Source organism: Dreissena polymorpha, chromosome 9 (genome assembly GCF_020536995.1).
Source record: "Dreissena polymorpha isolate Duluth1 chromosome 9, UMN_Dpol_1.0, whole genome shotgun sequence".
In the NCBI taxonomy this organism is placed as follows: Eukaryota; Metazoa; Mollusca; class Bivalvia; order Myida; family Dreissenidae; genus Dreissena; species Dreissena polymorpha.
In genome coordinates this window covers 54,396,372-54,420,672 of record NC_068363.1, presented here as the reverse complement: position 1 = coordinate 54,420,672, position 24,301 = coordinate 54,396,372, and the positions used below count along the sequence as shown (strand labels likewise).

The 24,301-nt window shown below is 36.2% G+C and overlaps 1 protein-coding gene across 1 annotated transcript in view; it reads left to right on the top strand.

Annotated features, from left to right (window-relative positions):
* LOC127846053 (calcium homeostasis endoplasmic reticulum protein-like) overlaps nucleotides 1–24,301 on the top strand; it is a 51,448-nt gene that overhangs the window by 21,593 nt on the left and 5,554 nt on the right. Inside the window, 7 exon segments of the mRNA XM_052377230.1 lie at nucleotides 710–821; nucleotides 5,588–5,638; nucleotides 16,631–16,669; nucleotides 17,135–17,315; nucleotides 18,613–18,698; nucleotides 19,276–19,408; nucleotides 23,364–23,554. Of these exon segments, the coding sequence (XP_052233190.1) occupies nucleotides 710–821; nucleotides 5,588–5,638; nucleotides 16,631–16,669; nucleotides 17,135–17,315; nucleotides 18,613–18,698; nucleotides 19,276–19,408; nucleotides 23,364–23,554 (793 nt within the window).

Below are 24,301 nucleotides of genomic sequence, written 5' to 3'. Positions count from 1 at the left end.
TAAATGGGTTAAAATTACAAACATGCTGAATTATCCCTCTATGATTGTGAGTATTATGAAAACCTGGCTGTGATTTTCCATGCATGAAATTCCCAGGCCAGTAGTCTGTACAGCGCTGGACTGCCATTCTGAGGATTTTTGGTTTGATTCCTGGCCTGGTCACATTTATTCTGTGGGGATCAGTGATATAATTATGTATGTGTCCTCTCTTCTAGCTATGATTCAATAAGTTCAGTTACTGGCATAAGTATTTGCTTTTGTACCAGCTCATATACTTGCTTTGATATACTTTGATTTACTTATATCAACATTTGCTTGATATACCATTGATATATTTGCTTGATACATCAGCTCATCCAGGAAAAGTTGAGTAGATTAATTGACTTTTATGATATGACTAAAAGGCTGTTGGAAATGGTGAAAATCCCATACAAAAGCATTTGAACCATGCTCTGGCAAAAACAAGGTTTAATGCATGTGCACAAAATGTACCCCAGATAAGCCTGTGCTCTCTGCACAAGCTAATTAGAGACATTGCTTTCTGCCTAAACTGGATTTAAGCTAAGAATTAACAGCATAAAAATGCAAACTGTTTGATAATTTGATAAGAAAATGCAATGGAAGCGGAAAGTGTTGTCTCTGATTAACCTGTGTGAACTGCAAAAGCTAATCTGGGACAACACTTTACACACAGGCATTTTTGTTGCAGCCAGCGTAAGAATGCTGACATCCTAAAGGAACAGTTGGAAAGAATTGTGGTGCCCGTGTTCTGTACAGCCCACGTGGGTGCCGGCGATGACAAGAAGGCCAAACTCAACAAGGTAAGATCTAAAAGTGTACATGGTATATCGTTGAAAAGGGCAAACCAATCCCAATACAACAAGCAAATTTGTTCAATTGATATCCCTTGCCAATATCAAAATTGTGTGACAGACAGACAGAATGAAGGACGGACGGACAACGCTATTTCTTTATCCCTTCGCCTTTGGCGGTGGATAAAAATATCCTGTTGGGATTGGGTTTTTGTAGTGTTTTTATTTTCACCTTTTGGGTAAAGTTGGTGGGGCCCTTCAGTTGGGGAGTTTTATAGTAAGGGTAATGATTTTATTTTAGAAAAGCTTGATAACATGTTTATATTCTACTTTGTTATAAAACATTAATCAAATACTGTACTACAAATGCTTGAGTAGATTTTACTCAGTTTTACTTTAATGCAAAGTTGCATGGAAATATTTAAAAAATGCCTTTTACTTAGTTAAGTTTCATCCATGTTCTGCATTTTTTAGCTCACCTGAGCACAATGTGCTCGTTGTGAGCTTTTATGATCGCCTTTTGTCAGTCGTGTGTTGTGGGTCGTACGTAGTCAATATTTGTCTTGTTAACACTCTGTAGGCCAATTCTTCTTATATGACCATATATGGCTTTAGAAAAACCATGTTAACACTCTAGAGGCCAGACTTATTGTCTGTCTGATCTTCATGAAACTTGGTCAGAAGATTTGTCCCAATTATATTTTGTATTTGTTAAAAATGGTTTTCGTTGGTTGAAAAACATGGCCAACAGGGGGCAGGGCATTTTTCCTTAGACGGGTGTACTAATAACTTGTTAACACAATTTTAGTCACATTTATAGTTCAATCTTCATGAAACTTGGTCAGAACATTTGTCCCAATAAACTCTGGGCTGAGTTTTAAAATGGTTCTGGTCTGGTAAAAAACATGGCCGCCATTTGGCGGGGCATTTTTCCAAAAATGGCTATAGTCAAGACTTGTTAAGACCCTAGAGGCAACATTTATTGTCCTATCATCATGAAACTTTGTCAGAAGATTTGTCCCAATCATATCTTGGATAAGTTGTAACATGGTTCCGGTTGCTTGAAAAGTATGGCCGCCAGGGAGCATGGCATTTTTCCATATATGGCTATATATGGCTGTAGTTAAACCTTGTTAACACTCTAGAGGCCACATTTACTGTCTGATCTTCATGAAACTTGGTCTGAAGATTTTTCCCAATGATATCTTGGATGAGTTTGAAATTAGTTTTAGTTGGTAATAAAACATGGCAACCAGGGGGCTGGGCATTTTTTCTTAATGGCTATAGTAAAACTTTGTTAACACTTTAGAGGCCACATTTATTGTTGATCATCATGAAACTTTGTCAAAAGATTTGTCTCAATGATATCTTGGATAAGTTGGAACATTGTTCCGGTTGCTTGAAAAATATGGCTGCCAGGGGGCTGGGCATTTTTTCTTATATGGCTATATATGGCTGTAGTAAAACCTTGTTAACACTCTAGAGGCCACATTTATAGCCTGATCTTCATGAAACTTAGTGAGAAGATTTGTCCTAATACACTGTAACTCCAATATAACGCGGATGACGGGGTCCAAGCCACGCAACAGCGTTATAAATGGACAGCGCTATAAGTTTTGAGCCTACTTATTTAAGAGGGCTATAAAAATAGGTAAAGTATAGCCTATACTATAGGTCCTGTGTATTGTCATGCTGTGTTGTCATCCGCAAATACATGCATATAAACCGAATCAAACGATAACAGTATACATGCCGCTTTTCTACTGTGCACATTTATCCGATAATCCAATATAATTACAACATCACATAAGAAAAAATAATGTTAAACATTTATGACAAGAAATATGTTTACGAATTTCGTAAACAAATTCATATGCCTACGCCATTTTTCAGAAAAATTAGTGGGACACAGCTTTTATTGGACAAGCCATTTAATTTAGATGGAATGCAATACGATACATGTACAAAAAAATATTTTATTGCATCATACGCAGCATGTAAAAAACGTGCTTTCCGTGGACTTTCTGATAAAGGGCACAAATTTAAGTGCATCTCTGTTAAATATTACACTGCGTTAGCATGTAAATAAAACGCAGAATTTTCCTTTTCGTATACGTACTGAAAAATTAAACACACACACAGATATTTTTATTTATCAAGCATGTGAAGCATATATTAAACGATAACACACTTACACAGCCATAGTTTATACATTGAAAAACAATACACGATAAATACAAAACATACACAGGTAATCGTTTTAAATAACTTTAATTTGATAATTATTCCGCTTGCACTTGCCTTATTGAAATTAGCTGTGATAGGGAATACATGTAATAAACATGGACTCGCGAGTTTTCACACCTTTATTGACATTACACAACAGATTAACACCAATTAGCTGTCGAGTGTCGTTTAACCTCTAATCGATTAAAATCAGTTAAACGGACGGATAAAGCAATCAAGCTATGATCGCCAGTTTCTTGAATTTTCTGAAAATACATGAAGTAACATGGATTTGAATCAGAAATGAAAGGTTGGAGAAAAAATGGGATCCAAGGCCCCCCCCCCCCCCCCCCCCCCCTGCGTTATATTGGACACAGCGTTATAACGGACCGCACTATATTGGAGTTACAGTGTAATATCTTGGCTGAGTGTGAAAATGGTTTTGATTGGTTGAAAAACATGGCCACCAGGGGGTGGGGCATTTTTCCTTTAATGGCTATACTGTATATGACTAAAGTAAAACCTTATTTACACTCTAGAGGCCACATTTATGATCTGATCTTCATGAATCCTGGTCAGAAGATTTGTCCCAATATTATATTGAAAATTTTCGAGTTGGTTGATAAACGTTGCCGCCTGTGGGTGGGTATTTTTCCTTATATGGCTATAGTTAAACCTTGTTTACACTTTAGTTTCAAATGTTTATCATTTGAACATCAAATAATAGATTGTGTTGATAGTTCAAACTGCCATCTTGAAAATATGGTTCTTCTTGAGTTGTGGATACTGATTTGCTGTTCCAATTTCAAGATTTGTATGCTATAAATAGCTTAAACCTGACATTTCAGCAGAGATTCATTTCATGTGAAAAAATGTCAACAGACCATGTAGCATGGAAAATACTTGTAAATAAACGATTTGTGTTACTTAAACACCATATGAACAATACATATAGGAGGAAATATTGTAGGTATTTGATAAGAATGTATCAAGTTATGATGAATAACCTGTTTTTGTCACTTTTTTGATCACCAAAATGATTGTGACTGTGTCGATTGTGACTGTGTCGAAACTTTTCGGTTATGAACTGCATCATGTGCAAACATTTTATCAAGGGATCTCTTTAACCGCCACTCAGAAAGGACCCACACATCAACAAAAGAAATTTTAGAGCATACCATAAAAAATGTGTAAATTATGTTTTTTTATTACCTTTTTGTCACATTATAAGTTCATTGAAAAACAAAATGCTTATAAAGCATTAGAAAGGCTCTGGTCTTGTATATTTTTTGCTGGGCAAATTAATTTCAGGAGTTGGTTGCCCATCTGTGTCCCCAGTCACATAAAGTTAGTTTCCATCCATCATCAATATATTTTTAACAAATTTGTGTAACTAAAAGTGTTATGTGTATGAAAATCTGAAAACATGCCTGGAATGTTACATTAAAAAATGATTTGTGTGTCTGTGGAAAATTGGCTTGCTAACAGGTTTTTGCAACAAACTTAACTATGGACAAGAAAACAATAATATTTCAACAGCTCAATACAGGGATTGTGTTTGTTCTTACCTACCACCAAAGTGCTGGTTACAAATAGAAAATGTGATCTATTTTTCCCCAAACTTGCACATTTTTGGGACAGGCTGTACTGAAAGCAAATCAATAGCAAAAGCAACTGACTGATGTACTTCTTTCTGCACCAGAATATGTTATATTGCCTACTGGAAGCCTAGATGTACTTCTTTCTGCACCAGAATATGTTATATTGCCTACTGGAAGCCTAGATGTACTTCTTTCTGCACCAGAATATGTTATATTGCCTACTGGAAGCATAGATGTACTTCTTTCTGCACCAGAATATGTTATATTGCCTACTGGAAGCCAAGATGTACTTCTTTCTGCACCAGAATATGTTATATTGCCTACTGGAAGCCTAGATGTACTTCTTTCTGTGCCAAATTATGTAATATTGCCTACTGGAAGCCTAGATGTACTTCTTTCTGCACCAGAATATGTTATATTGCCTACTGGAAGCCTAGATGTACTTCTTTCTGCACCAGAATATGTTATATTGCCTACTGGAAGCCTAGATGTACTTCTTTCTGCACCAGAATATGTTATATTGCCTACTGGAAGCCTAGATGTACTTCTTTCTGCACCAGAATATGTTATATTGCCTACTGGAAGCCTAGATGTACTTCTTTCTGCACCAGAATATGTTATATTGCCTACTGGAAGCCTAGATGTACTTCTTTCTGTGCCAGATTATGTTATATTGCCTACTGGAAGCCTAGATGTACTTCTTTCTGTGCCAGATTATGTTATATTGCCTACTGGAAGCCTAGATGTACTTCTTTCTGTGCCAGATTATGTTATATTGCCTACTGGAAACCCTAACCTTCAGGAAATTATCAAACAGTTTGCATTTTTATGCTGTAATGATGATAGAACAGTTATTCGTTGATACATTTTGCAGATGTCTGTATTGACTACAAGTGTTTTTACACTGCTCACTATTGTGTGTTATCTTGTTTTCTCTGCATGTTTCAGCTGCTTACACTCTGGGAACAGAACAAGTACTTCTCCATGGAGACAATCGAGGTAAGTGTGCCACATAATCACTTTCTGCACTTAACGCTATTGTAACTGAGCCATGCATTTGGAAAACTGGGCTTAATGCATATGGGTAAGTCTGCACTGGCTAATCAGGGACAACACTTTCCGCCTAAATTCGATTTTCGTAAAGAAGAGACTTCCTTGAAAGAAAAACTACCATAAGAGCGGAAAGTGATTTTCTGATTGGCCTTTGCAGACTGCAGAGGCTAATCTCGAATGACCCATTATTTACATGGATTAACCCTTTCCCACTTAGAAGCAGAGTGAAAATTACTATGCCCAAACAGCATAAAACCAGAACAGTCTGCAAGTAACTCACAGTCTGTTCAGGTTTTATGCTGTGTGCTGCTCATATGTATCTAAATGTGTGAAATTAAGCCTTTAAAACTTGGATCTAGTAAGAAAGGTCTTTCAATAAAATTAGCTTTCTTAGGGACTACAATTGCGTCAAAGTACATATGGGCTGTGCTCTGTGAAAAGGGGGTTTAATGCATGTGCGAAAAGTGTCGTCCCAGATTAGCCTGTGTAGTTTGCACAGGCTAATCAGGGACGACACTTTCCGCTTTTATGGTATTTTTTTTTTTAAAGAAAGTCTCCTTAGCAAAAAACCATTTTAGGGGGAAAGTGTCATCCCTGATTAGCCTGTGCGGACTGCAGATGGGCCTATTAGGGTTGTCTCCTTATGTGAGCTGATTTCTTCTGTTTGAATGCGAAAATAGTTCTACAAATAGTTCTTAACTGTGTTCTCTTGTTTGAATAGGAAAATAGTTCCACAAATAGTTCTTAACTGTGTTCTTCTGTTTGAATGCCAAAATAGTTTTACAAATAGTTCTTAACTGTGTTCTTCTGTTTGAATGCCAAAATAGTTCTACAAATAGTTCTTGACTGTGTTCTTCTGTTTGAATGCGAAAATAGTTATACAGATAGTTCTTAACTGTGTTCTTCTGTTTGAATGCGAAAATAGTTCTACAAATAGTTCTTAACTGTGTTCTTCTGTTTGAATGGGAAAATAGTTCTACAAATAGTTCTTAACTGTGTTCTTCTGTTTGAATGCCAAAATAGTTCTACAAATAGTTCTTAACTGTGTTCTTCTGTTTGAATGCCAAATAGTTCAACAAATAGTTCTTAACTTTGTTCTTCTGTTTGAATGCGAAAATGGTTTTACAAATAGTTCTTGACTATGTTCTTCTGTTTGAATGCGAAAATAGTTCTACAACTAGTTGAAGTTCTTAACTGTGTTCTTCTGTTTGAATGCGAAAATAGTTATACAAATAGTTCTTAACTGTGTTCTTCTGTTTGAATGCGAAAATAGTTCTACAAATAGTTCTTTACTGTGTTCTTCTGTTTGAATGCCAAAATAGTTCTACAGATAGTTCTTAACTGTGTTCTTCTGTTTGAATGGGAAATAGAGAATACTAGGTTGGTGCCGAATAAAGCAAAGTTTATTTTGCGAGGCTTAGAAAATCTGAACCACGAGCCTTGGCGAGTGGTTCAGATTTTCGTGCCGAGCAAGATAAACTTTGCTTTATTCGGCACCGACCTAGTATTCGATTTATCCCATCAATTTTCTTGGTCGTAAATTATTTCTTTAAAATAGAATAGGAAAATCGAACTAGACGGAAAATCCCAAAGATATTTTAAGCAAACATTGTTTCATTATTTTAATCGTGTCGAGCCTAATATATTACAAAAAGATCAGTAACTAACCTGTTTTTCTGTTTATCATACCTCTACGTCCCCGATTTTTAAGAAATAATGAAAAAAAAAGACACTAAACAACTGCATCTTTAGCGTGAAACAACATGCACTGTGTCGTATAACGTGTTAATAATGACGTCACGAGTACGCGCACTTAATATTTGTAAATAGTGTTTATTTGCTTTTTGAGTTGCATTATGTGTTAAAAATATATTACATCTTGGTATCAAATTGTTTGTTTCGTTGAATCTGATTCGATTTTTGTACTAAAAATGATTACTTTATAGTTGATTCCGAGTAATATGAACATTCTTTGCCGCGTGTGACAGCTATATTTTAGCACTGCTGAAATAGAGGAAAATTTATTCCACAGTGGTTTATTTCGACAATGCACGTCTGATGATGGGATAAAATAGTTATACAAATAGTTCTTAACTGTGTTCTTCTGTTTGAATGCCAAAATAGTTCTACAAATAGTTCTTAACTGTGTTCTTCTGTTTGAATGCCAAATAGTTCAACAAATAGTTCTTAACTTTGTTCTTCTGTTTGAATGCGAAAACGGTTTTACAAATAGTTCTTGACTATGTTCTTCTGTTTGAATGCGAAAATAGTTCTACAACTAGTTCTTAACTGTGTTCTTCTGTTTGAATGCGAAAATAGTTATACAAATAGTTCTTAACTGTGTTCTTCTGTTTGAATGCGAAAATAGTTCTACAAATAGTTCTTTACTGTGTTCTTCTGTTTGAATGCCAAAATAGTTCTACAAATAGTTCTTAACAGATAAGCATGTGCAGCTTGCACAGGCTGATCAGTGAGGTAACTTTCCGCCTATACTTCATTTTTGTTTAGAAAAGACAAGCTTAAAACAATAAATCATTTAAATGTGCAAAGTGTCGTGCCAGAGTAGCCTTTGCGGACTGCACAGGCTAATCTGGAATTTACTTTATGAACATGCATTAAGCCCAGTTTTCCCCAAATTGGACTCTAATGTTCTTAGAGCATGGAAAGTCTTTCGGTTCAGTGGAATTAGTCACACTCTCTTTAGTGCCAAGTTTGTTTCCCTGTAAATCTGGCTGGATAACATGGTGGCACCAGAGGTATTATTGACGAGTGAAAGGGAAGCTGTCTGGAAATAATCGGGCATTGGATGTGGTGTTCTCAACAGGATTAGAGAGCCTGACAGGGCGTCAGGTGGGACTGATTTGACGATGTCTGGGAATAAGTTGAAATTCCTGCTTGTGAGGATTTTAAATCTCTTGATGGAAATGTTTTCCAGTTCATTAGTAGATATTTTCTTATCCCTTGCTAAAGGCGGAGGGATATAGAATTGGCGTTGTCGTTCAGTCTATCCATCAGTCCTTCCATCTGTCTGTCAAAAACTTTTCAGGACTATATCTAAGAAACTATATAAGATATTAACAAGAAACTTAATGGGTGCAGATATCAATGAGTAGAAGTGCCATGCACAAGAACCATAACCCTAAACTTTCTTAAATCGAGTTATTGCCCTTTGTTGTTTTTGTATGATGAAACTATTCAGGGCTTTATCTCAGATATTCTACAAGAATACAACATAAAACGTCTTGATGCATAGATATTAATTAGGAGAATTGCAATGCATAAAAACAAATACACTACACTTACTTATTATATTTAGGATTATACCGTATATCAAGTGATTTGCACCCATCCATAAACAAAATTTAATTGCAGGAAGATATCAATTCAAAGAATTTGCTTTTTATCTTTGTTGTGAATGCTTCTTTACAAGCCGAATTTGAAACTTTTCAAATACAAAAACTTGAAGTAGATGCTATTTGGATTGATGAATATAGTACAGCACATGCAATAATACATGTAGGCCTATACAACCAAATGATACTTGCATTTCCAGAATCATGTCTTTCAATTGTATTTCTTGGAGAATCTTTGTGAATAACCTGTAAGGATATGGTAACTTTGGCTCTAAAAAAAAAGAGAGCAGATGTTGAATGAAGTGGTTTTGTGTGTGTATTTTCTTTCACTTCAAATTCAGTGAAAAGCATAGAATACTGCACATGCTTTCATTAAAAGCTGGCAGCTTACAAATTATGCCATTACAATCGAATGTGGCGGCTCAATTGTATTTTCTTAAAAGGAAATACATTATTTGTAAATTTGAAACACTTTAAAATCAAATTGTTTGAAAGCAAAATACTAAGACTGTTTCACAACACATTAAAAACAAGTCAGTAAAAATGCAGGGACCTTAAGCAATTTGTCCCTACAGTTATTGACACAGTTTAAACTTAGTGTCACTAACCTTTTGTCTAATAACTTTTTAAAAAGGATTAAAGATAAGTCTCTTCCTGGAAAAGTCTTCTACAAACGTAGTAAACTCTTGTAAGAACTGTGGTGAAACCTTGCGGTGAAAGGGATTACACTTCTTGTAAATACGGTTCTCTCAGCATGGTCTACGGGTACAAATCTGAGCAGTGCCCTCTATATGTCATAGAACCAGGGGATTGAACTTTTGGATCTCCAGGAAAGCTGTAGTACCAACGTAATTGTTTGTAAAATGTACTGAAGGACATTTCTTGCGAAAAGTATGTCTGGGGTCATTGGCTTTAGATAAGGTTTTCAATTGTCTTTACTTAAATCTTATTTTGATCAAAAACAATAATTACTGAGCATAATATTTAACCCTTTACCACTTAGATATGTATTTTTACAAATTTGTTGTCCCTTAGATAGTTACATTTAATTTAAGAACTTTCTTACTAGAGTCAAGTTTTAAAGGCTTCATTTCCAACCCTTAAATACTGATGAGCAGCAAACAGCATAACGCTGAACAGTCTGCTAGTTAATCGCAGGCTGTTGTGGTTTTATGCTGGTTGCAAAGGTTATTTTCACTTTGCGACTGAGTGGGAAACGAATTAGTAAAAATATATAAGATGATAAATAAAAATTGATGTATAGACAAATTCATATGAACATATACACAGTCATGTAATCGTGATTGCCTGTTAAAATGGAATTTAACACATTGAAAGCTTCATGGGCCGCACTCTGGGAATATGTGCCTTAATACATGTGTGTAAAGTGTTCCTGATGCATGTGTGTAAAGTGTTCCTGATGCATGTGTGTAAAGTGTTCCTGATGCATGTGTGTAAAGTGTTCCTGATGCATATGTGTAAAGTGTTCCTGATGCATGTGTGTAAAGTGTTCCTGATGCATGTGTGTAAAGTGTTCCTGATGCATGTGTGTAAAGTGTTCCTGATGCATGTGTGTAAAGTGTTCCTGATGCATGTGTGTAAAGTGTTCCTGAAGCATGTGTGTAAAGTGTTCCTGAAGCATGTGTGTAAAGTGTTCCTGATGCATGTGTGTAAAGTGTTCCTGAAGCATGTGTGTAAAGTGTTCCTGAAGCATGTGTGTAAAGTGTTCCTGAAGCATGTGTGTAAAGTGTTCCTGAAGCATGTGTGTAAAGTGTTCCTGAAGCATGTGTGTAAAGTGTTCCTGAAGCATGTGTGTAAAGTGTTCCTGATGCATGTGTGTAAAGTGTTCCTGATGCATGTGTGTAAAGTGTTCCTGATGCATATGTGTAAAGTGTTCCTGAAGCATGTGTGTAAAGTGTTCCTGAAGCATGTGTGTAAAGTGTTCCTGAAGCATGTGTGTAAAGTGTTCCTGAAGCATGTGTGTAAAGTGTTCCTGATGCATGTGTGTAAAGTGTTCCTGATGCATGTGTGTAAAGTGTTCCTGATGCATGTGTGTAAAGTGTTCCTGATGCATGTGTGTAAAGTGTTCCTGATGCATGTGTGTAAAGTGTTCCTGATGCATGTGTGTAAAGTGTTCCTGATGCATGTGTGTAAAGTGTTCCTGATGCATGTGTGTAAAGTGTTCCTGATGCATGTGTGTAAAGTGTTCCTGATGCATGTGTGTAAAGTGTTCCTGATGCATGTGTGTAAAGTGTTCCTGATGCATGTGTGTAAAGTGTTCCTGATGCATGTGTGTAAAGTGTTCCTGAAGCATGTGTGTAAAGTGTTCCTGATGCATGTGTGTAAAGTGTTCCTGATGCATGTGTGTAAAGTGTTCTTGATGCATGTGTGTAAAGTGTTCCTGAAGCATGTGTGTAAAGTGTTCCTGATGCATGTGTGTAAAGTGTTCCTGATGCATGTGTGTAAAGTGTTCCTGATGAATGTGTGTAAAGTGTTCCTGACACTTTGTTTAAAGAAAGTCTTATATTGAAAAAAAAGAAAAAAAAATTGAAACCTTTCATTGGGAATTTTAAGTGGTCGTTTGGAGAAAATCTATGCTTGTTGAGAGTGGAAAAAAACCCAGATATCACTCAATTCATTATTATTATCATGTCAAACTTCACATAATTTTACAGCATTAGTTATTTTGTTAATTTACAAAATCAAATTAATTGAAAAAAATATCACTTACTGAATGTTATGAGTTATGTGACCTGTATGCACCTTTAAAGTTCATTGCCAGTAACGATGGGTCTCAAGTGGTGAAAGGCTCATGTCCGTTCTGTAGACACCCAGATATTGACTCTAAGAAGATTAGAACTGTTGATGGCTCAGCGTCTTCCACTTGTTCAAAAAAGAGCTTGAAATGCAGCAATTAGTCAGAACTAAAGTACGTTCACAGCAGCGAAGTACACAGTTCGTTTGGACATTGACCGTTTAATTCTCCTTTTTCTTTAGACAATTTTAGAGATTGAGACGTCCATTTTGCATCTGTTTCGGTTTTGAGTCACTTTGGGGTCACTGACTGTTTGAAGGACAGCATTGTGGAGCTATGATGTATTTCGTGTTTGTAGGCGTTAAAACACAATTTTGATTGGTCCATTTTTACAGGTTACATTCAACTAAATCATTTTATTTCCTCCATGGCCTAAAGAAATGTTGAAATAACACTACCGAAATTCTGTTTTCATCTGGTACCTGCATTTTGGCATTTGAGATTTGTGTGGAATTAACATGAAAAAACTTTTTTTTAGCTCATCTGAGTATATTTTTGCTCTTGGTGAGCTTATATGATCTCCTTTCTTCTGTTGTGCGTCACCTGTCCTCTTTGTGCATCGTGAACATTTATCTTGTTAACACTCTAGAGGCCACATTTATTGTTCAATCTTAACAAAACTTGGTCAGAACACGTTTCCCAATGATATCTTGGACGAGTTTGAAAATGGTGCCATTGGTTGAAAAAAACATATATGGCTAAAGTAAAGCCTTGTTACCACTCTAGTAGTCACATTAATTGTTCAAGCTTTATGAAACTAAGTTATGAAAGTAAGTCAGAACATTTGTTCTAATGATAGTAATGATATCTTGTCTGAGTTTGTAAATGGTTATGGTTGGTCAAAAACATGGCAGCCAGGGAGGTGGACATTTTTCTTTAATAAAACCTTGTTAACACTCTATAAGTAAATTTTTTAGTGCAATCTAAATGAATCTTAGTCAGAACACTTATTCTTATGATTTTTCTGTTGTGTTTGCTGTGTTGTTTTATTGTGTGGTATATATGAAAAGAAAAGTTGAGTGAACTCAAGTGGGTATGCCTGCTAATAAGGAACAGCAACTGACTTTTGACTACTTGCAAATATGCGGCAATTATTTCCTTCAACAAATTGGTATACATGCTTGAGTCGATGACCCAGGGTTCAATCCCCATTCATGGTTCATGTTAGTTTGGTTGGTTGTCATCATACCAAACATGTGGGATTTCCTATTGTAACTTTGGTCCTCTTCGATGCAGTTGCTCAAAAGACCGCACTTGAAATTAAAAATCTCAGTAAAAGAAAGGTATTTGGAAATTCCACCTATTATTGATAATTTGTGCGACATTGGTGTATTTAATAAGTTCATGAGGTAGGAATGCTAAAAAACACTTATGGTATTCACTCAGCAATATCTGTTAGGTTGGGCCTATCAAAACTGATAATATTCAACAGAAAGATTTGCAGGTCATTAAAAGTAATGTGATTTTAACCACACAGAATGCAGGCATGCATTATTGTCTCAGGCATTTTGGAGACAGATTGTTGAAACCTTTTGAAACAATTTGCACTGACTCTGTCTAATTCATTGCTACTATTATGTTGTGATTGATTTCACGACTGAGGCATAATATAGTATGTAGGCAAGTGCAACAGTTTAATTAACCACGTCGTCTGATTTGTCAAGTATCATTATTGAGTGTTATTTACCCCATAGATATTAGGTCGCTGTAACCTGGTCATCAGGCTATTGCTACAACTTGCTTTGCACATGTTTTTTTGACAGCCTGAATTTCTACTAAAATCAGGATTGTGTAGATGGAGAAATGATTTTGTGGAAGGAATGTTGTCTGATATATTATACAATTGAGCTGCGCTCTGTGAAAAGGGGTTTAATGCATGTGCGTAAAGTGTCAGATTAGCCTGTGCAGTCCGCACAGGCTTATCAGGGACGACACTTTCTGGCTAAACTTGATTTTTGCTAAGAAGAGACTTTCTTTAAACAAACAATATCATAAAAGCGGCAAGTGTAGTCCCTGATTAGCCTGTGCGAACTGCACAGGCTAATCTGGGAAGACACTTTACTCACATGCATTAAACCACTTTTTCACAGAGCACGGCCCATATAGAATGATTTTTATTGACAAAGAACAAAATGTAGAGCTGCATTAGTCTAAAGATGTATTATTTGCTTTGCGTTCTAGGGTGTTCTATAATAATGCTTGATAAATCTTGATTATTACACGACATAAAATAAAAAACTAATTATGACAAACACTAGTTTTACTGTTATAAAGAAGGAACAATTTTCCCATGTCATTAGCATTTCTTTTACAAGTGCTTTGGAATTTTTGTATGTTCTGTTATGGACTAAATTATAATGCCATTCTATAAAACTTTTCAATTTGTTAGGGCATGACTAACCCACATATTTCCTTAAATGTTTTCAATTCTCTAAACTCTTCCAAGAAAGCATTATTTTGTGGGAATCATGTAGATGATCACGTTAAAATATAATACACTTGACAGTTGTAAAATATATTGAATAACTTCATCACTAAAGGCGTTGCTGATGTAGCTAATAATTTGATATTCTGTAAACTTTTGCACTTTTGTTTTGCCTTTAAGTCTTGATTGTACTTTACATTTATCTGTATATTGCTGAATTTTCCAAGAAATGCTGTGATAAAATAATAATAATTATGATAGCTGGCATAAAAAGTGTGGAAATTAGAAGCTGATTTGTGTAACGATGGTTTATTATAGATGGAGAAGATATAGCTCATAGCGTTCTAGGAGAAATGTTAATGTTCTGAACAAATATAAGGTGTTAACCCACTTAGTATCATTATATTTGAATCATATCATCTTGCCCTTTGCCAATTATTTGGCAGAAGGTATGCATGAATTTGTATAATATATTCTGCAAGTAGGGCATGGGAAATAGATTAGCAACTAATTTGCAAATAGTTTGCAAACAGAAAAATACAAACATTCTTAAAATATGGATATTAATTAAAAATAGTATGAAAACACATGTTGATAGAACAAGGAAAACAGTCAGAAAATACTTTATAGGACTTGCAAATACCTGCAAGTAAATATACAAATAAAATTCAGTTAAATGAGCTATATAATAATAATACAGTCAGGAATTTTGACTGCAATCAGTTTTAGCTGAAGTATGTTTCTTGTCTATTTGTCCACTGTAGTATACATGTAGTAGATTGTAGCTTGACACCACACATTGTGTGTATTGGAGATTTGTTTAACCCTTACATTCCCTCTCAGAAGCAAAGAGAAAATGGCTATGTGCAAACATCGTAAAACCCGAACAGCCTGCGAGTAACTCACAGTCTGTTCAGGTTTTATGCTGTTTGCTGCTCATCAGTATGTAAGGGTTGAAGCCTTAAAAACTTTAATCTTACTTGAATTAAACTTTCTAAGGGACTACAAATGCGTCAAAATACGTATCTCAGTGGCCAAGGGGTAAGCTAGTAATCCTTGGTCTATTGGATTATTGCTAAGAAGAGACTTCATTTAAACGAAAAATGTCATAAAAGCGGAAAAAGTCGTCCCTGATTTGCCATTGCAGACTGCACAGGCTAATCTGGGACTGACACTTTATGCACATGCATTATGCCCAGTTTTCTCAGAACATGACTCATTTGGTGAGCTTTGTGTGGAAGGGAAACAACTCAACAAATGATTTTCCCAAATTTAACAGTGCACTCCCTTGTTAACTATATGTAAACAGAAAACAAGAAACGAAATAATTCAAAAGAAATTTAGTTCTTTAATTGTTTAAAGAATTGCCAAATGTGATATTGATTTGTATAGATTGACTTAAAGTTTCTTATTTCTAAAATACATCTGTTTGGCATTATTGTGATTTCAAAACATTAAGTACAAATAATTATTCAATTACAGCATTTGTATTATTTGAAACAAATATTCTGATAATCCACAAAAGGTGGGAGCATATAGTCGCAGTGTTTTTTATTCGTTCAAATTTTGATGGAATTGCATTTGAGTGGGTCTGAAACATATTTCATCATTTTCATGCTACTTGATGTTTCTTCTTGACTTCATTCTTCATAGTTTTTTGTTTGGCGCAATATCTCAAACCCCATAAGATCCAAATTTCATGATATTGGACATGCACATCCTTTTCGGTAGTTTCTGTCCAGTTCCAATAATTTTTTGATTAATTTTTATTGAAGGATTTATGGCCCTTTGTCTGTTTTTACACTATATAGTAATTATCCCAAAATCGTGTGTTTTTATTTTGCTCTTTAACTACTAGGTTAATTTCGCTAACAATTTCACAGTTGTATGACCTTAATATGTTGATAATCATAAGTAAATGAATGTTGACTGCATGCAGTTTTAGCTAACTAATTGCCCTTTGACTTTATGTCCACTGGTTAACCCTTTATCACTTAGAAACATATTTTGACATATGTATAATCCCTTAGAAAGTTAAATTTAATTGAAGAAGGTTTCTTTCTAGATTCAAGTTTTAAAGGTTTCATTTCCACCCCTTAGATACTGATGAGCAGCAAACAGCATAAAACCTGAACAGACTATGATTTACTCGCAGGCTGTTCTGGTTTTATGATTATTTACTTGCAGGCTGTTCTGGTTGTATGCTGTTTGCACAGAACCATTTTTAATTTGTTTCTGAGTGGGAAAGGGTGAATATACAGTGGATTTGACTGTGTCCAAACATGTGTTGTGACAAATTTCTTGTTCAAATAAAAAAAGAAAACTATGAGCGTGTTTGATTTCAGAAAATGAAGGACCCAGACCAGGCCCTATCCAAATTTCATGTAAGTATTGGCTGTTTGACCCAAACAGGTACTGTTCTTTAACCTCAGCCTCAATAAGTAAAAAAAAAATACTACAACTTGAACATATCTCAAAGTAAAATTGAAATTGTAAATTTTATATTAAGGAATTATATAATTTAAATATTATACTGATATTAAATCGTAATTAATTTGTTCCAAAGTTGTAGCTGTTTACATACGCCACATTCTGGGATATCTGAACTATGCACAGGCTTATCAGGGGTGAAGCTTTGCGCTTAAGTCAATTTTTTTCTTTAAAGGATGTGCCTGCTAAACAGAAATCCAGTGTAGATAGAAAGTGTCTTTCCGGATGAGCCTGTGCATGCTTCACAGGCTAATCTGGGATGACATTTTATGCACACAAATTAAGCTCATTTTCCCCAGAGCACATCTGATATGCTGTAACGTTAGTACCTATTATATCCCATCAATGGCCCCTTTCAGGCTGACCTGCTGATAGAGAATGGTGGACTTGTGTCCCAGATCAGCAGTGGGGTACAGATGCAGTACCAGTCCCTGCAGAAACAGCACAATGACTTCGTGACTCACCTACAGGCACAGCTGCAGCAGCTACAGTCACATCTGTCACACCTGCAGACACAGCTGGCGCAGGCACAGGCTGCAGGTGAGTTGTATACACCTCCATACACCTGCAGATACAGCTAGTACTGCACAGGTGATAATGTATAAATCTGAAGGCATAGCTGGCACAGGTAAGAATGTATAAACCTGAAGGCATAGCTGGCACAGGTGAGAATGTATAAACCTGAAGGCATAGCTGGCACAGGTGAGAATGTATAAACCTGAAGGCATAGCTGGCACAGGTGAGAATGTATAAACCTGAAAGCATAGCTGGCACAGGTGAGAATGTATAAACCTGAAAGCATAGCTGGCACAGGTGAGAATGTATAAACCTGAAGGCATAGCTGGCACAGGTGAGAATGTATAAACCTGAAGGCATAGCTGGCACAGGTGAGAATGTATAAACCTGAAGGCATAGCTGGCACAGGTGAGAATGTACAAACCTGAAAGCATAGCTGGCACAGGTGAGAATGTATAAACCTGAAAGCATAGCTGGCACAGGTGAGAATGTATAAACCTGAAGGCATAGCTGGCACATGTGAGAATGTATAAACCTGAAAGCATAGCTGGCACAGGTGAGAATGTATAAATAATAAACCTGAAGGCATAGCTGGCACAGGTGAGTATGTATAAACCTGAAAGCATAGCTGGCACAGGTGAAAATGTATAAACCTGAAAGCATAGCTGGCACAGGTGAGAGTGTATAAACATGAAAGCTAAGCTGGCACAGGTGAGAATGTATAAACCTGAAAGCATAGCTTGCACAGGTGAGAATGTATAAACCTGAAAGCATAGCTTACACAGGTGAGAATGTATAAACCTGAAGATACAGCTGGCACAGGCACAGGTGAGAATGTATAAACCTGTAGACACAACTGGTATAGGTACAGGTGAAGTGTATGCACCAATAGAAACAGCTTGAACTGGTACAGGTGAGTTGTTAAAAGATGCAGTCATGGCTGAAACAGGCACAAGCTGCAGGTGAGTTGTATATGCCTGCACCCAAAGCCAACACAGGCTGCATGTGAGTTGTATTTGCCTGCACCCAAAGCTGACACAGGCTGCAGGTGAGTTGTATTTGCCTGCACACAAAGCTGGCACAGGCTGCAGGTGAGTTGTATTTGCCTGCACACAAAGCTGACACAGGCTGCAAGTGAGTAGACACTTGTAGGTACAACCCACCATTTTTGTTCAATCAGATTTCCTTTCTATTTTGTGTAAGGCTGTGTGTACTGGAGTTATTTTTAACTCAAAGGATAGAAATAAGTTTGGACTCAACTTTAGATTTGCTAATAAGATTTATATAACAATGTTTGGGACATTTTTCTGTCTGGTTTCAGTGATAACACAGTCCATAGCTTCCCAGATCGCAGTGTCAGCCCCGCCATTAGACGTCATCTCACAACAAACATCAGATGGTTTCCAGGTTTGTTCCACTGTTAGATGAAGTTCTTTTTGCCACCTGTTAACATTTTGGAAAAATTGAAAATTTGCTTTTTTTGTCAAATGTCCCAAAATGATGGAATAATATGCTTCAATAATTATTTGTGTACATTGATGTGATATATCACTAAACTGTTTGTCAACTTTTGATTCAATTATGGAGTCTTTTGATCAGCCTCGCTTTGAGAAGAAAACTGGGCTTAAAGCATTTCCGTAAAGTATCTTCCCAGATTAGCCTATATAGTCCGAACAGGCTAATCAGGGACAACACTTTTTGTTATTATGGTATTTTTCGTTTAAATAGGGTAAGAGACCTTAGCACAAATCCAGATAAGGCACATAACTGAACATTTGCTGGCTAATATGGGACAACACTTTCTGCACACGCATTAAGCATTGTTTTTTCCAGAGGATGGCTCATTTGATTTTACTGAAAATACAAACAAATTATAAGTGACTTGTGGTAATTGTACATAATTATACCTAAACTGACATAGTTGTGTACATAACATACCATTGATGGACAACTCACTTTATTACATGTTGTATTCTGTCCACAGCCCAACCGCCCACAGGGTTTCAACCCATCACCATTTGGGCCTTCCATGGCTCCTTTCAACAGACCACCCATGGGACCGGGACCTGGTGGGCCTGGCACACAACCAATGCATCCACCACCATTTGATTACCATGGTAATGTGCAGTGATTTATGATTTTTTATAGTTGTTTAAGAGGAATCAAGTTTTCTGTGTTAATTTTGAATTAAGTAGAGTGTCTGTTAAGTTAAGATTTTTCCATGCAAGGTTTAGAGAATGCTGTTCTTGGAATATTTATAGTTTTTTATGCCCCCTTTCAAAGAAAAGGGGTTATATAGTTTTCGCACTGCCGTTCTGTCAGTCTGTCACACTTTTCGTGTCCGCTCTCTATTTCAAATAGTTTTTATCCGATCTTTACCAAACTTGGTCAGAAGTTGTATCTTGACAATATCTAGGTCAAGTTCAAATATGGGTCATGCCGGGTCAAAAACTAGGTCAAGGGGGCACTTAGTTCACTTCTATCAAAGCGTTTATAGAGGGCATATGTCATCCTATGGTGACAGCTCTTGTTAATAATATATATAATATATAATAAGCAATATACAGAGATAATTTTATTTGATGACACATATGTTTTTAGCTCGACTATATATATATATATATATAGTGTAGCTATCCTACTCACCCCGGCGTCGGCGTTAGCGTGCAAATGTTTAAGTTTGCACACCACCTCAAATATTTTCTATGGCTCTTTTTTTCTATGTCTCTTGACATACTGCTTTTATATTTTGTATTCTTCTTTACCAACATGACCCCAATCTATAAACAAGAGCAGACAACTGTATCAAGCATTTTGTAAGAATTATGGCTCTTTTTTCTCTTAGAATATGCATATTATTGATAAATCTATGTTAAAGTTTGCATACCACCTCAAATATTTTCTAATTCCCTTGACGTATTGCTTTATATTTTACATACTTCTTTACCAGCATGACCCCAATCTATAAACAAGAGCAGACAACTGTATCAAGTATTTTGTAAGGATTATGGCCCTTTTTTCACTTAGAAAATTGAACATTTGATTAAGTTTTGTGTTTAGGTCCACTTTATTCCTAAAGTATCAAAGCTATTGCTTTCATACTTGCAACACTGACTATCTATAATAAGGGGACTGTGCATGCAAAGTTATGTTACTCGTTATGGCCCCTTTTAAACTTAGATAACTGAACATTTGGTTAAGTTTTGTGTGTTGGTCCAGTTTACTCCTAAAGTATCATAGCTATAATTGCTTTCAGGCTTGGAACACTCGCTAACTATCATAAGGGGACTGTACAGGAAAAGTTGCATTACTTTTTTGGCATTTTTAACGGAATTATGGCCCTTTTTTTACTTAGTCACTTTGAATATTTTGTTTAATTTTGTGTTTAGATCCACTTTACTTCTGAAGTATCAAGGCTATTGCTTTTAAACTTTAAATACTTTCTTATTATAATGAGGGTACTGTACCTGGCAAGTTGAATTTGACCTTGACCTTTGAATGACTTTGACTCTCGAGGTCAAATATTTTTTGCTTGCTTCAATTGCCATAACTTCTTTATTTATGATCAGATTTTATTCATAACTTGACAAAACAACACTTACCTGACATACCACATTGGACTCCACCCAAACCATCCCCCACGCCCCCCCCCCCCCCCAAAAAATCCCCCCCCACCCAAAATAAGTTTTTTTCCTTATTTTTGAAAGATAATCTAATAAATGACCACCCCTCCACATTATACCCCCCTCTCCATCCTCCCACCAATTTTTTTTTTTTTTAAACATGGTAAAAAAAAAACACCACAATATTTATTTATTTCATTTTAAGGACCATCCCACCCAAGCTATTGCTATCAAACTTGAAATAAAATCTTATTACTTTGTTTTATGTCTTTACAAATGTTCAATAGAGTGTGGAAAATATACCTGAACTCAGAATCGTCTATAAAGTACAACTTCTTTAAAACATAAGCGATCAATATGTTTCAATTATGGTCCATTTCCACTTAGAATATGACTATATTACCTTTACCTTGTTGAATATGAACAATTTACCCATGATGGCTTACATTATACTGTCAAGCACTCGAATAGTGGAGTTCGCTGTCGTCTGACCGCTCTTGTTATTGTCCCCTACCGGTTTCACAGGAGGGGACTTATGGTTTGCGCTCTGTCAGTCAGTCACACTTTTCTAGATCATGCGATAACTTTAAAAGTTTTTCATATTTTTTCATGAAACTTGAAAAATGGATAGATGGCAATGTGGAGATTATGCATGTCATTTCATTTTGTTCCTACGTCAAGAATTCTGGTTACTATGGCAACAAATAGACTAGAAGTACTGCTGAAAATGGTGGTTTTCTGGATCCTGCGATAACTTTAAAAGTTCTTCATATTTTTTCATGAACTTGGAACATAGATAGATGGCAATATGGACATTATGCACGTCATTTCATTTTGTTCCTATGTCAAAAATTCTGGTTGCTATGGAAACAACAAAAAATAAAATATTCTGACAATGGTGGAATTTCTGACAATGGTGGAGCCGGTAGGGGTCATATATTGCTTGGCAATAGTCTTGTTAATTATCAATTTTATAATATTTTAAAATGTGAAGAGTTCATGTCTGTAGAATTTATTTGTTTTTTTGTCAAGTCTGCTTACAGACAACTTGATATAGCAGTCCCGATGGTCTTTTGTATGTGCATGCATTCAAGCTTGTCCTGAATTTAATTTTGTCATTCATATTGAAATTTTAAAATAACTTACTGCAAATGTTTACTATCATTAGACAGTCCGGGGTCACACACATAAAGATCACATTCAGCCATTTCAAAGATAGTCCGGACTGTAACCTTGTCAAGCATCGTGCATTATTTCAATAACTACCAGAAATGAAAACCATGAAAGCAAAAGTTAAAATTTGCAATAAAACAGCTTGTCCTGGGTGGTACTTCATTATTGTGCCCTACCGGTTTCACCAAAGGGGACTTATGGTTTGCGCTCTGTGTGTCTGTCAGTCCATGAGTCTGTGAGTCTGTCACACTTTTCTGGATCCAGCGATAACTTAAAAAAGTTCCTAATATTTTTTCATGAAACTTGATACATGGATAGATGGCAATATGGACATTATGCAAGTCATTAAATTTTGTTCCTACGTCAAAAATTCTGGTTGCTATGGCAGCAAATACTTTTTTTATTTTATTTTTATTTTTTTCTGACAATGGTGGAGCCGGTAGGGGACATATATTGCTTGGCAATTGTCTTGTTTATCATGCATTTTTAACTTTATTGACCACAAATGTTCATTATTCTGAGATTGTGTTTCATGTTTAACAACAGTCTCTCTATCTGAAAGGTCAAGATCAGACACAGAGGTCAAAGGTCAAAGTTGGCGATAAAACAGCTTGTCCAGTCTTTAAATGTATCAAATTATCAATCATCATGCAACTTAAAAATAATTTACCAGCAAAATAAGTATGTGGAGAAGCTACATTTCACATTAGTCATAGGTCAAGGTAAATTAAAGGTCAGAGGTCCAAAGGTCAAATGCATAAGCATTTTTAACATTGGGCTTGGCATGTTGCCAACAGGCATCGAATTGAACCCTTTACCACTCAGAATTGCATGTTGACCCATTTGAAGTCCTTTAGAAAATCAAATTAAATTCAAGTCCTTTCTTGATATATTCATGTTTTAAAGGCTTCATTTCCAAACCTAAGATACTGATGAGTAGCAAACAGCATACAACTTGAACAGAATACGTGTTACTCGCAGGCTGTTCTGGTTTTGTGCTGTTTGCACATAGCCATTTTCACTTTGCTTCTGAGTAGGAAAAGGTTAATAAGTATATTTGATTATTTGTTTTATTATCTACGGTCATTTTATTAATGATCAAGTGTTAAGGAGATTACTTTTAAAAGAAAAATCCAGTCCAAGTGGAAAGTGTCCTCCCTGATTAGCCTTCGGGATCTGCACAAGTTAATCTGGGACTACACTTTACACACATGTATTAAACTCCATTTTCCCAGAGCCAGACTCATAAAATGTCTCTATCCCCTGTGTCTTTCAGCCCCCTGGGCAGGGCCCCCACCCCCTGTGTCAAGTGCTGGCCCGCCAGGCTTCCCCCTGCCAGACTTCAGCAAGCCTCCCCCAGGCTTCCCCCCTGCGGGCATTCCCCGCCTGCCCCCACCAGACATCGACCTCACACCCGCTGTACCATACTACGAGCTGCCTGCGGGCCTCATGGCACCTCTAGTGAAAGTGAGCACCTTTATTTTGATTCAGGTCAAGTATCAAGGTCAAAAGGGCCTTTAATATGAAAACAGTTGTCTCCATTGAGTATGTTGATTCTGCAGGATATCTAGTGAACACTTTAACCTACAATTATCCAAGTTTGTATGTTTGTTTCTTGGAGGAAAGGAAGAAGCTTTTTTTTCGAATGTCAAGGGCCTTGTCACATGAAAATATTTTTAAATAAAATTAAGAGAATGCTTTATCATCAGATCATATAAATTTAAATGCTAGATAGTGAACATAACCTTTTGTTTATTTGTCCCCTACCGGTTTCACCGGAGGGGACTTATGGTTTGCGCTCTGTGTGTCTGTGAGTCTGTAAGTCAGTCTGTCTGTCACACTTTTCTGGATCCTGCGATAACTTTAAAAGTTCTTCAAATTTTTCCATGAAACCTGAAACATAGACAAATGGCAATATGGAGATTATGCACGTCATTTCATTTTGTTCCTACGTCAAGAACTCTGGTTGCTATGGCAACAAATAGACTAGAAATACTGCTGAAAATGGTGGATGCTGCACACTTTTCTGGATCCTGCAATAACTTTAAAAGTTCTTAATATTTTTTCATGAAACTTGAAACCTGGATGGATGGCAATATGGACATTATGCACGACATTTCATTTTCTTCCTACGTCAAAATATCTGGTTGCTATGGCAACAAAAAAACAACATCAAAAAATTTGTCTGACAATGGTGGAGCCGGTAGGGGACAT